At 37.8% G+C, this 14,511-nt stretch overlaps 1 protein-coding gene across 1 annotated transcript; it reads left to right on the top strand.

Moving 5' to 3' along the window:
• The first annotated feature begins 466 nt into the window (after positions 1-466).
• Positions 467-7,746, top strand: LOC116310690 (zinc finger protein 675-like). The gene is made up of 6 exons (XM_031727555.2): positions 467-779; positions 4,314-4,612; positions 4,753-4,991; positions 5,658-5,783; positions 5,895-6,060; positions 6,830-7,746. The coding sequence occupies exons 2-6, from the start codon at positions 4,360-4,362 to the stop codon at positions 7,006-7,008; spliced, it is 963 nt and encodes a 320-aa protein (XP_031583415.1). The 5' UTR covers positions 467-779; positions 4,314-4,359; the 3' UTR covers positions 7,009-7,746.
• Positions 7,747-14,511: the final 6,765 nt, after the last annotated feature.

The raw sequence follows: 14,511 nt of genomic DNA on the forward strand, positions 1-14,511 counted from the left end.
CATGCTGGTTTCACACGTTAAAGCCTCGGTCACTAATTTCAAATCCAGGACCTTCTTGCTGTGAGGCGACAGTTCTAACCAGGACAGTAGCTCCGAGGTCTGTTTTAGTGAAACGTAGGCGGTAATGGTTCATTTGTTTATGAAAGTGTTTCTCAAAACATTCCACAGAAATGTATTCACGCTTGTCCCTCCTGTGTTTATTTGTCACTGATGTTTTAGCTTAATGATTTCATTAAATTCTATGGAAAGGAATCTGCTGTTGCATCAGCCAAGCTTCTTTATAAGTTTCACCTCACTGGTGTGTTTGGTAACAAAACTGTGTCAACATAAGAGTGTCAAAACTTTCCTAAGAACTTTCAGCACAGTCCATCCACTTCCTCTCTGATCACTGTCTGTCTTCCCTTGATTTGTGCCGGTGTGTTTTTGTGCAACGTGTCATGTATCTGCACATTTTTTTTAAAGTAATACTGGACTGATTTTGCGCCGCCGCCGCTGCTGCTGCTGCTGCTGCTGCTGCTGCTGCTGCTGCTGCTGCGAGTGTTTGTGTGTCTGTGTGTTTTGTCTGAGGAAGCTGTGTGGTTGGAGTGTCAAATCTAAAATACTTCCTCATCCTCTTGTGCTCGCATTAGAGCGACCTTCAGATGTCAGCAGCGTCTCACAGTCCACCTCGGCGGCAGACTGATCGCACATGTGACCGTTTTAACTTGATTTCAGGGGTTCCCGTATTAGATTTATGCAAAGTGCGTGTGAAGCTAAGAAGTGCTGGGAGGTGAACTTTGGTGAGTATTTACACTTTTATTTCTTTTCTTCTTTTTTTTTTGTAGACTTTTTCTTTTCTCATTCCAACTCAGGTAAAGTTGGATTTTAAAATAATATATAGAAAAGAAATGAGGTGATTACTGCAAGAGTTACCTGACTGATTCAGATTATGACTTACTTTAAGAGGCCATGTTTTATTTTAACCAGCAGTCTCAAAAAAATGCAGAGAAGTTTCATCTGGAGGTATCTTCTTGGTTTTATCATCCTTAAAAGAAAGGATCTTAGTCAGGGCAGAGTTAAGCTGGTGGCATGCAAAGCTTTTTTTATGTCAGGCCAGATTTTCTAGTGCAAAGATGTAGAAATAAACCGCTTTCTTCCTTCATCTTGCTGCCCATTCATACCGAAAGTGGCTGCAGCGTGTCGACATATATCTCAGATCCAAATTTTGTCAGACGCTTCTCAAAACACATTAACATGGTCAGTGGTCCACACCTGTCTGAACACGTCATTTCTTTGTCTAAAAATGCACTGCAACAGTTGTTTTACTGCAATGTGTAGCGATATTTTTGTTAATCTCTCATCTAATAAAGAAAATATGAGGTGAATAACTAAACTTTTAAGTCAGTGCGCGTATGTGTCAACATCAGGCCTCCTCTAAAAACTCTGTAAGCTCACGCGATGTTAAATCAAAGGCAACGAGTTAGTTCTCTTTCATCCATAAAACTACGCTGAGCGAAACAAATCATCAGCAAGTCAGCAGTGTAGACCTGATCTTATCTGATTTCCAGAAATTTAAATCAGTTTACTTTGCCTGTAATAACTACATAAGGAAGTAACTGTCAGTAACTAAATATCATTAAAGCGGTGAAATTACAGTTACTAAACAGATTTCTGTTACCTCTACTTGAGGATTTGCACCTAGTTTATGTCTACGCATTACTAAAGTTCAGACTGAAATAATTTACTACCCCATTGGTTTTGTCTGATGCTGTTTTTTTAAAAGAATCAGATTGTATATTTGAAAAAAAAAAAAAGCGCTGCAGACGTTTTCACAGAGTTGTCACGTTTCTCTATTCGAGGCACAAACACATTAAATTCATTCCATATTTCGCACAGAAAACATAATTGAAAGCTCAAATTTTATTGCAAACTTGTGTGCCAGAAGTTTATTTTTGTTTTTTCCTGTCCCGTATAATGGTCTACACAGATTTATCATGCAACATTTAGGAGGGGCCCTCCTGCCCCAGATTGGGAACCCAGTTAGGAAACTACCTAAACGCATAATATGCCGTTAAAATAAAAAATAGCCCTACTTTGGTTACAATAAAATAACATTTATAAAGCTCAGCAGCGCTTTTATTTAAAATAAGTCGGGACGTGGGGCCGTTTTTCTGTAGAACAAGTTATTTTTAAGTACGTTTTTGCATTTTACTACTTTTAATACAGGATATTTACTTTTTTTAATTGTTCTTCTTATTGCTACCTTTACCTAAGTACAAGATCTGAGTGCTTCTTTCACCACTGTAAACAAGCTTAAATGGGTAACTTGGGCTTGACTATCTGGGAAGCTTCTTTCATTTTAAGAATTCACCTACAGCTCCTGGTACTACAGACAGGTTCGAAGAAAAACCAGAACAAACACTCTCACTGAGGTGTTTGGCCACCAGATAAGATCGTGTGCATCCTGGTATTTGTTCTGTAAATCACTTGTACTCTTCTGGAGATATTTACCATCCATCCTTTTACTCATTTACCCATTATATAATAGATATTTGGTATTCTTCATTGCGCGTTTTGATGGTGGTGGTGCTGTCTCAGATGTCGGTCCAAGCTCTGCACAGGCTCTTCAGCTGCTTTGAGATCCAGTGAGCACAAAGCGTGTGACATTTTCATGCTCATCATGCTTTGAGTCAGTGGCGTCTCTCTGGATGGAGAGTTCATCCTACTGGAACAGACCACATTAGGATAAAGACGATCACTCCAAATGCTTTGCATTGATTTGCACCTTGAACAGAGGCATCAGCCATCCGCTCACTGCTGCTTTATTGAATTTGTCGCCCATGTGCGAGTCCTATCAGTTAAAGCATATTTTTGCTTCATTTGAAAAAACGATTTTAAAGCTGCAGCGTTTTTTGTTTGTTTTTTTATTCGTGGTATGATACCTCAGTTTCTGCACAGCACGCACATTTGTGCACTGAGTCATGATTTGTGGTGCTGTTAAGTGACATTTTCACAGCTCTGATATGACTCTGAATGTCTGAAACCACATTTGGAGAAAAGATGATGATGTCAATGAAAAAATAATACTATTTCTAGCCTTCAGTGTCAACTAATGAAACAAAAAAAAGGGTGTGAGGAGTTAAAAGTGTTTCTCTTCAGGGAGCAGAGATCCTTGCTGTGAGCTGTGATGGAAAAACTTTGTCCTGTGTGCACAAGAATAAAGTTTCACCTTAAACAAGCTGGCAAAAGAAACTTGTTTAATAAAGTAGTTAAATGAATTAAAGGGCACCAAAGGTTGCCATTCTAAATGAAGTTAGAGACAAATTAAAGTAAAAAGTTAAGACACACTTAATAATAGTGGAGTATTTCTTGATTTTTTTTTAGGATTTTTAGCATTTCATAGCAAAATAATCACAGCAACAAGACAACATCAGCTGAGTTTTTCAGTGGCTGACAGCGAGCTGAGCTTTCTTTGCTGAACTGAAGGAGGAAATTGTGCTTTCTCCCAGACGTGTGCACTCTGGTCCTGGCTCACGTTTCTGCTAAATAACAGTTTCAGATAAATCGTCAGCAGCCCAGTGAGAGGAAAGCTAAACCACAGATGCACCCTTATAGGCACACAGAGTGCAATTCAAGATACCAGATTAGTATTTACAGAAATACACAGGCTAAAAATCAGGATGACTTCACTTTAAAACGTCTCACTCCCAAACATCTCCGATGAGCTCACAGGAATTTTATTTGTTCTGAGGACATTTTAAGAAATTTGAATTTATAAAGAACTCAGCGCGCTGGCTTCATGCTCAGTTTGTCTTAGTGTTTCATTTTGTGTATTTGTGCCTCGCAGTTGTTCATAAAGCTTGTCTCAGTTTATCCACATCCACACCCTCAGGTGTATCTGTGCATGTCGTATAAGTATTGCACTCAAAATATGCATTTAATGTAACTTTAATGTTTAAAATTATTTACATTTACAGAACATAAAAGGGTGAGAAGTAGCCTCATTAATAATTGTTACATTAATCAATAAATACACATTTTGGGTTGTTTTTTCTGATTTACTAGTCAGAAAAACAGTATCTGCTGAACAGTATAACTCTGTACAGTATTTGACTTTCAAGCAGGAAACCATATAAAAAGTACAGTTCTACTGCCCTCTTTTGGGTATTATAGACACCCTGTGTAACCTGTTGGTCATTCACGTTGTTTCATGTCTTTAGTGTAAAATGTCACTGTGTGCATAAAAAACATTTTAGTTGCTTTATTTCTTACATCTTTTACATCAGGCTGTTTACATATATTGCATTTGAATTAACTTTATTTTTATTTTCTAGGTACCTTAAAAACAGGATTAAAGCAGGAGTGATAGACCCCGGAGCAATGCCTCGTTCTTTCTTGGTGAAGCGTGGTGGGCTGCACCACCTTCGTCACGTGGCAAGAAGCCCCAGCCCTGGAGCCACTGCAGTAATGTTCAGCGAACTGGAAAAAAGGGCGGGTGCCTGGGACACATCCCTGGAGTACACCAAACCGAAGACAAACTGTGATAATGCAATCGCCACTGTGTTATTACAGCAGGACTTAAAGTTCTGTAATGAAATTGGGAGCCGTCATCCATTCAGTCCTCAATCATACGGTGGGTGACAACGTTTTTTGTTTGTTTTAGCTCTCCTAAGACTAAACTTTACACTTTTAAACAGCAGCTCTGTTTGGTCCAATAAGGAGTATATGAAAAATCATATTTTTCAAAACCTGTCTGTCTGCTTTTCTTTTCAGACCGCAGTTCTGCTGAGCCCTGTAGTCCTGTCAACGCGAATGTTTTTAGCCAAGTGGAGAAAGTCGTTTCTCAGCCTCCCAAACCAGAAGTATTGTCGAGTCTTCAGGTGAGGTCCGCATATCCAGACAAACTGTCCGGACTGGGAGAGTTGGAACACCATCAGATCCTGAGAGAGACCAGGAGCAGCAGCTGCTCTAAGATCAGCACTCCGAGGCAGGAGTGCCTACTCTGTGGCAAGGTTGCAACAATTTTTTTTATGAAGTTCCTGTTTTTATTTCATTTGGACTTTTTATTTTTAGATTTATTTTGTATGATTTTTACAGAAGTACTATTTCCTTGGATTTTATTGTATTTTAGTTTTTTATTATGTACTGGGTATTAGTACATTATTATTATTATATTATTATTAAGGTTATTGTGTAATAATAATATTATTATACATCTATAAAGCTATCTTTACTTAAGACAGATCAACAAACATCCACCAGAAGACAAAGATTAAAAAGACATATATCATAGATTGTGTTTATTATAGTCATTTTTACAACAAATAAAATATTAAAATGCACAATACAGTTATTTATTTATTATGTTTCTTTCTACAAATGCCTTTTTTCAGTTATTCTGAAGGTGATGCAAATTTTTTGACGGGTAACCTACCTGCAGCAGTTCCACCTATTCATAAAAATCCTCCGAATGTCCTCCAAGAGACCTGTGAACCATGAACTAGGCTCAACAATTTCAGTCATGTAAACGTTTATAGACTGAAGAAACACAATATTAACTAATGAATTTATCAGTGCTCCTTAGCTTCCCTTGATTGTTTGGAAAGTCTAACCTCTGATGAGCCATAACTTAAAAATTCCTCAATGATATATTAAATTGTTGCAACTTGTCTTTGCAGGTATTTTCATGTCTGTCAAGTCTGAAAACTCACATATGTAAGAGTCACAGAGGCAGAGCTCGTATGTCAGTGGCACACATCAAGTCCAGCAGGGCTGGTAATGAGCAGGCATCTTGCAGGGGGAAGGTCAGCATCACTTTGCCTTTAATTGCATTATTCTGTTACATCTTTGGATGTAAAATCAACTGTTTATTGGGATAGAGCTTTGTCAGATCCATGACTGCCTGCTGTTTTCAGGAGCGGACGTTCAGCTGTACGGTGTGTGGAAAAGTGTTCAAGCGCTCCTCCACCCTCTCCACTCATCTGCTCATTCATTCAGACACCCGGCCCTATCCCTGCCAGTACTGCGGCAAACGCTTCCACCAGAAGTCTGACATGAAGAAACACACCTTCATCCACACCGGTGAGTTGGTGCACTCCTGCTCTCAGTAAAACAGTCTGGTGTTTTCTGCTAAAATGAACACTACTAACATATGTGTGTATATTAGTATCCTTTAAGCCAGTCAGTTTGCATAATATGAAATCTGGCTCATTAAAATTGGCATAAAAGTCAGACCGTAAAAAGGCTCAGACTACTTCCTGATGATGTGAAGTTGTCCAGCACATGTAAAAGTACAACTTTTCACATTATTAATGACCTTCAGATCCACTACACAGAGTTAGTACATATGTAATTCCTTTATATGTCTTTTTATTCTCAGGCTCTACTAGAGTAGCGTTGATTTTTTTAAATAATAAAGCTTATATTATATATATTCCTGGACTTTGTTGCCACCCCTTAGTTTATCCACTGTCTGAAACAAACAGTTTTAGCACCATTTGAGTCAGCTTTCTTCTGATTGGCTGCCCCTCAGATGGTGGGTGGGGCTTTCTGTGCTCAAAAGTGTTCATCTTAGATGATATATCCTCTCTGTTTGATGTCATACACATCCAAGACGAGAAAAAAGTCTGAGCTCTTTGCCCGCAGGGATTATTATAGAGCGCGCACACACTAAGCTCATTATTATCCACCTTTGTAAAAGCAAAAAATATAAAAGAAAGAAAAACATAACAGTTCCCTTTGATATACTTTTTAATCTTAAATTCTAAACCTTATTGGTTGGTTTTTGTGTCATACCTGGATTCTGAAAGCAAGCAATAACAGCGTTCAATCCTCTCTGTTTGTCTGCTAGGGGAGAAGCCCCACGTGTGTCAGATATGTGGCAAAGCATTCAGCCAGAGCTCCAACCTCATCACCCACAGCCGAAAGCACAGGGATGACAGGCCCTACCGCTGCCCACGATGCCTTTACAGCTTCCAGCACAAAGTGGACCTGCGGCAGCACCAGGAGCAGCACTGCGCCTACCGCTGATTCTTCCCCACTCAAGACTTTAACCTTCTCAATGAAGAGGAACAGGAACTGGGACCTAAATCTCTGACTGTGTTGTTCCCAAGACAGCGTTTAATATTTCATGCAAAGCTATGTGCAGTGTTGGAGGTATATCATATACCACAGGCATTGGTTTAGGGTGAGACATGAACTTCCACCAGGGTGTGTTGAGTCTCAGCGGTGTAGTGAAATGACTTTATTCATGTAAACAACAATACTTTAATAATTTAAACTGTAAATGCAAAATACGTCCTCAGTCAGTGCATTTGATTTAACAGATGCTCATTTTTCAGGTGTACTTAGTGATATCGAGCTATTTTGTTTTGGTTTTTTCCACATACTGAGGAATATAGTTTTAATCTACTAACAGGAAAAATCACAGAGCTGTTAATGCTTACTTCCATCCATCTCCTTTATAGCTTATCCAAGGTCAGAGTCACTATTATTATATTATTAATAATTATTATTATTTCAGTTAAGCTGTGTTTAGACTTTAATTCTTGTGGACATGTGGTGTGTTTCCCAGTGTTTTTGTATTAACTGGACACCAAGTATGAGACTCCCACTCATTAATTATTCCTGGTTAGAGTTGATATTCAGAGTTATTGTTCAAATGTTAATAAAAGCAGTGCTGTGTGCAACAAAAGCTGAGATTTCTGGCTCTTACTATAGTATAATATTGTGTACATGTAACTTTGTAATAATTAAAAAAAAAGTGAAGAAGAAAGAAATATTGATAGGGAATTCTTTTGAGTTTATTCGTTTTAACATTTGCTAAAGTAAGGTGTATCGTCCCAAGACAGGGTCTGATAAACACCTCCTACTACATGGAAAATGGGATAAAGTCTGAATAAGTTAAAGTAGTACAAAGAATTTTACTGCTCTCAGTTTGTCCGTCAAGCAGTAATGTTCGATACTACGAGTGTGGTTGGAGCTTTAAGTTATCTAAACTAAGGCTTTTAAAGTGCACTTAACTTAGAGGTGAGTAGTAGAGCAATAGTTTTAATTTTCTTTGTTGTACTCAATCAAGGTTTTAACAGTTAACTAAAACCAAACTAAAACTAGATGTGCAAAAAAACATTTTGATTAACTTAAAAATAAAAACTAGGCTTTACTTCAATACCTTTGAAAACCTATAATTAAATACAACTAAATATATAGAGGAAAATATAGAGGAAATATCCTTAGTTGTAATATTTGTTAGTTTGGTATAATTTTATCAAAACTTGTGTGTCTACTGAGACTGTGGAAGTCCAAGACTAACACTGAGCTAATGAAAACTAAAGATAAACACATTGAAACAATAAAAACTAAACTGAAACCAGAAAAACCCGCTCAGGAAATGAACTGAAACGAAACTGAACCAAAAGCAAAAGAAAAAAAATTCAAAATGAAATGAAGATAAAAACCTAAAAGCTACAAAACTGTGATAACTGCACTGGATTCAGGGTAACATGACTTATCCACCTTAAACATGGCACACTCAATATATAAAGGTCAGCAGTGCTCCCCCCTCCTTTGTGGCATTGCATAACTACAAAGGTTACACGTTTGTAGTTAGCCAAGTTATCAAGTTTTTCCTCTTGTACAATTGATCCCACATGAGTCAGAGTGACTCAACATTTCAGCCTGTTTGGGGAAGTAAACTCTGGCATCTGTTCAAATGGTAAAATAATTAATTTAATTTTATAAACACCTGAATTTTAATAACTCAGATGTGTTCAGCAGATTTCTTCACACCACACGTATCCGACTGTTGTGGTAAATTTGTTTTTATTGAAACCGAAAACAAAAAATACAGGCAACATTATCTAAAGTCATGAATCATCATTTTTGTTTAACTTTTTGAATCCAAGCTGAAAGCCTGCACTTCAGTCACATACAATTATGGACCGAACTGTATAAAGTAAGTACTTAAAATTAACATGATGTTGTTCATACTTAAGAAGAGACCTTTACCATTTGGTTATGCGTGGCATGCAAAGATATTTTACATGAGTATATTTTAGAAATAGGACAGCAAATAACGTCTTTGCAAGCCTCCCACTGGTCCTAACATGTGGTCAAAACACCCTCGGCGTTAAATTGTGCAAGAAACAGGAAGCGATGGAAGATGACCCTGTGAACTTTCATGGTGCTTCTGAAATACGATTGAACTCCTGGGCAGTTCTTTGTATTTCCAAACTGATACTTGCAAAAACACTATTAGCAATATTGCCACAGTGATCAGGATGTGTTTACAAATGCTTTCATTTCACTTCATTTTTGAGATTTTTTGAGATTTTCTGGTTGATTAAAAGCACCGAGGCCAAAAGAGAGCACTGTGTAGCTCAGTGGAGCCTGGAGATGCAGCTCTGTTTAGCGCACACACACACACACACACACACACACACACACACACACACACACATAGGCACAAAGTGGAGAGTAGTTTGAGTGATTTTGGCTCGGGTTTATTTTCAGGTGTGCAACATTGTGACAAATACTTTTAGAATGGCACGTTTCTTTCATAGTTATCTCCGCCAGGGAGGTTATGTTTTTGGTAGCATTTGCATGCGTGTCGTTCAGTCTCTGCACACAATAGTGGAAAAAGTTTTGAACAAATTCTGATTCAGCTTTGTAAGGGTGCAGACTGAGGTCATGTTATCAATTTGTTCAAATTTGTCTTACAGCCACCAAAGTCTTAAAAGTCAATTTTGTGATTTATTGGTTGAAAATTAACACAAAAAAACCTTAGAAATGATTCTTACAAGTGTCATGTCTATTGTCAACATACAGAAAGTACTGTGTTAAAATTTAAAATACACTACATTTGACCTTTGACCTCTCGTCGAAGGTCAGAATGAGACATTTTTAGGTTATTAAAACTGGCTTTCACTGCCATTGTTTGTATTGAAAATATGGGGAATGATCTATAAAAGCGGTCCCCAACCCCCGGGCCACGAGTCGTTTGGTACCGGGCCGCGAGAGCTTAGGCTCGGGTGTGAAATTTATGGTTTGTAGTTGTCTTATTTTGAAAGAAATATTTACGCGTTACCATAGCGACCAGAGAGATTAAGGGGCAGAGAGGAGGATGTTACTCTCAGTGTTGTTGGCGCATTTCAGGAGGACGCTGCTGTTAAAGTTACACAATTACACAGTGAATTTGCATTTATTAATATATTTACAAAATACCACAGTTTTTGTCTTGGTCATATCATTTTATTTTGTTGTATTTATCCGCGACACCTTAAAGGCCGGTCCGTGAAAATATTGTCTGACATTAACGCGGTGGCGCAGAAAAGGTTGGGGACCTTGACTATCTCTTGACTATCTGACATCTCAGAGCAAATTTATAAAGAAGAAGGAAAATGAATCTAAACAAAATACAAAAATATTCCTATAAAGGTAAATATGACTAACAAAGTGTGTAGTTCTCATGCATTTCTGAAATCTAAAAGGAGTCGTCTTATCCATATCGTCCATCTTATCCATGTTCCCGTTTCAGTGCAGCTAGCCAAACAATCTTTTTCTGTTGTAAATATATCTGAGACCTGCTGGTGTCTTGAGCTACTTTTATTTTTGTTAATAAATGCTTTATAAAGCATAAATAGTCCTCATTTTACATGAACTCACGCAAAATACTTAACTCACCTGTAACTGCCTGAATTAACCATGAATTACAATATGAAATAAGTATTAATAAAACCTTTTTTCAACACACTCACAAAAAGCTTATAACACTTTATAAATGATCAATTAACCGCTTATTAATACCTTACTAATGTTTAATAGTGTGACATTATTATAAAGTGCTATATGACTCACTCAAAACAAAAGGATTCATAAACTTCCAAAAACTCAAAGCCCGGGTCCAAAACCTCAGTTTTCATGCACTCCCTGAGCTCAAACAGAAGGGTTAGCAATATAAAACTCACTAATATGATCTCTGGCTGTGCAGCGCCACCCTCTGGTTAAACCGTCTTTTTGCAAGGAAATACACTGTATACTGCTAGCTGTACTGATCAAATGTATTACTGCAGCTTTGGCTATACTCTTACCTGTAATTCATTAATATGTGATATTATGTGCACATTTATTTACAGCTTAGATTTATCTCATGTAAATGTAATCATTACACCTCAAGGTTACTTAGCGTATTTGATACATGTTGTATTTTTTGTTTAGTTTGTTTTTATCATTTGTTTTGTTCAGTTTTTTTCCTAGTATAAGTAGTTTGAGGTATACTAATATTTGTGGGTTTTGTTTTTTGGGGAGTTTGTAATATTTGTTTCTTTGTCTGGTGAAGGAAGTTCAGTATTAAAACTCTTACTTATTTAGAAACTCCCAGTCCCCAAACAGAGAACGTTGTCTGCCCATGTGAGCACAGAAGTCCAAGGTCTATGTGTGGATGGACTTTGATTTTTTCCTCTACAGCACACAGAAACAGAACTTTGACACCGACTGGCAAAACTACAGGAATTAATTACACCTCTCACTCTAATAGCAGTGGAGCAGCTTCTGTATCAAATAAATGATCACAACCCAGATGCCACCTTAACAGCACTGCAATTAAAAACCTTTTATTACTGTTGCACAACTCTTAATTAGTGATACAACATAATGAGCTCTGCCAACACCCTCATTTGCGTCGTGTTTATGTGCTGCTGCTATCCCTCCCTCAGACAGAAATACAGAAGTGTGCTCCATGTGCAAGTTCCAGTAAAAGTACTGCACCAGTAAGGAAAGCAGATATTGGCTATAAAATCCACCAAGGTCCTTTCGACAGGACAGAGATGTTTTCAGTGTCCCAGTGTCTTATATAAATTAAGCCGGATGAATATAAAATGACGATAAGAAGTGCTCCGAACAAAAAACACTTAACTGACCATATCCAATAACCTGTAAAAGTCCCTGAAGAAAGCCCCGGATTAATCCAATCTATACACATATTACGTTTAGTTATTTTTTTTATATACTGTACATAATTCGTTGTTTTATGGTTTTCTCAGATGCACTAATTGACTTAAACCTGTAGATGGTGCTGATGCCTTCCACAGAGTAACCACGAACAAATGAAACAGAAACATGTTTAAAAATCAGCTGATGTGTTTCAGGGCTGCTGATACTCTTTGATAAATTCTTAATGGTTCAATCAGTTGCACTAGGACTCTAAGTCTGTCTTTGGATTTGACACCACATACAGTCCAGTGGAAAATATTTGGCCCATTCTTGATGTCCTAAATTTTGTTTACACATTTTCACCATCCATCCATCCATCCATCCATCCATCCATCCATCCATCCATCCGTTCATTCGCTTCCACTTATCCTTGTCAGGGTCACGGATGGGGGGCTGGAGCCTATCCCAGCTGTCTTAGGGCGAGATGCATTTCCACTAATCAAACAAATGTTAATATTAAACAGATATTAATTTAATTAAATGTTATATTTTATTTATATAGCACCAAATCACAAAAACAGTCACTCCAAGATCCCAACAATGAAATGCCCCCCTTTAAACAAACACTTGGCAACAGTAGGAAGTAGAAACTCCCTTTAAATAGGAAGAAACCTCCGGCAGAACCAGCTTCAGGCAGGGGCAGCCATCTGCCACGACTAGCTGGGGGTGAGGAGAGGAAGACGGGACAAAAGGCACGCTGTTAAAGAGAGGCAGAGATTAATAATAACTAATGACTCATCTCTGCTGTAAGTTTTTTCCATTTGTGGATAATAGCTCTCACTGTGGTTCGCTGGAGTCCCAATGACCTAGAAATAACTTTGTAACTCTTTCCAGACTGGTTGCAACTTTGTTTCTCATCTGGTTTGAGTTTCTCTGGATGGTGGCATGACGTGTTGCTCTTTCAGATCCTTTAGCCAACTTTACATAGTCAGACAGCTTCCTCTGGAAAGGTCTTTGTAGCGTTCATATGATGAACTTTACACAGTAAACAATCTGTCAGATCAGGTTATTTATTGTCAGCATGAGGAGAAATGGGTCGGTTTAAAGTGCAGAAGCATGAGAAAACATGCTCATGGGATTCTGTTGGTCCCAGCAAAAGTGAGTGACCTGGTGAAACCAAGTTGCATAGATTTTTACACCTGTTTTCTTTTTGTGCTCAAAGAAACACACAATAGACATCTATTTCATTAACGTAATTTCAATAAATACAGAAATTAATTTACCACTGACATTTTGACTGAAGTCCATGACCTCTCAATGAAATACTATTCATTAAAAATGTTAAACATACAGTGCAAATTGACATTTTTGGGCCATAAACTAGTTATTCTGAACCAAATAGAAAAAAACGAGTGTTACTGTCACTGTCCTGGGTCGGTGACCCAGTGTTTTGGTTTGTTTCATTATTATTATGATCAATCTTTGGTTTCATCTTGGTTTATTACTACCAGTGTTTTGGTTTTTTGTATTTTGAGCTCCCTCTTTTCTGTCCAGTTTGTCTCTATGCCTGTCATGTGCTTCCTGTTTTACTTTGAAAGTCCGAGTCTCATGTCAGTGTTTCTGGTTTTGCTTCCCTTTTCTCGTTAAATTTGATTTCTCCCAGCTGTGTTTCCCTCCTGTCTCCCATTCCCTGAATGGGACTCCACTGTGTATTTAAGCCCTGTGTTTTCCTTGCACTGTGTTGCGTTGTACCCTCATTTTGCTCTGTGTATTTTGTCTGTGTTCCCAGTCTCTGTAGCTCCTAGGTTTTTGGTTTCTTGTTTTCCAGTTCCCCAGTTCCCCAGTTCCCCAGTTCCCCGAGTCCTTAGTTTGTTTGTTCTAGTCATTATACTTTGTCTTTTGTTTTCAGTGTAAAAGTGGTTCCCAGCAATAAAGCTGCACTTTCAGTTAATCTTCCGTCTCGCAAGTCCTGCAGTTGGGTCCTATCCTGCCTGCCGCACAGCACATGATGGCCATTACAGCTGTAATAGAACAAAACTGACATTTTTAATATGCAGTCACATTAAACACTATTAGACCGTCTCTTTGTTCGTCTCTCTTTAGTGAGTCCGCTTCCTGCAAAATCAAAACAGAAGGAAAATTTCATTTTGTGAAGACTTTTTTTTTTTTTTTACTTTCAGGCAATTAACAATAACATGATCAGACTTGTACTCATAGCACTAACATGTAGCAAAGGCATATTTTATCATCTTCCTGAGTAATGAGTGTTTGTTCCTTATTGGTTATTCCTCAAAGAAAGAGAAATCATATCTTATTCTCTTTGTTGCTTTTGTGTCCACCAATATACATTTACAAATGTCATTGTCCTGGTCATAGAGTGAAGTTTCTAATGAATAGTATATATTTTTCTCTAGTTTTAAGGTATCAGCAAGCAGTACTTAAGAAATTAATACGAAGTATTACGTACAACCCAACATTTGTGTTTAACATTATTTGGAATGGATTGTAATGTGAAGCTGTGCCTGAAAACATATTGTTAAATATCAACACTTCACCGAGTTCTTTTGATTCCTCATAGGCATCTGATGGAAGACAAAACACTGC

The sequence above is a fragment of the Oreochromis aureus genome, linkage group 6 (genome assembly GCF_013358895.1).
Source record: "Oreochromis aureus strain Israel breed Guangdong linkage group 6, ZZ_aureus, whole genome shotgun sequence".
In the NCBI taxonomy this organism is placed as follows: Eukaryota; Metazoa; Chordata; class Actinopteri; order Cichliformes; family Cichlidae; genus Oreochromis; species Oreochromis aureus.

Bases quoted from the DNA above. Each gene is read 5' to 3' on its own strand.
- LOC116310690 (XM_031727555.2), top strand. From the start codon at position 4,360: ATGCCTCGTTCTTTCTTGGTGAAGCGTGGTGGGCTGCACCACCTTCGT. The intron at 5,784-5,894 runs GTCAGCATCACT...TGCTGTTTTCAG, and splicing joins AGGCATCTTGCAGGGGGAAG to GAGCGGACGTTCAGCTGTAC. The intron at 6,061-6,829 runs GTGAGTTGGTGC...TTTGTCTGCTAG, and splicing joins ACACACCTTCATCCACACCG to GGGAGAAGCCCCACGTGTGT.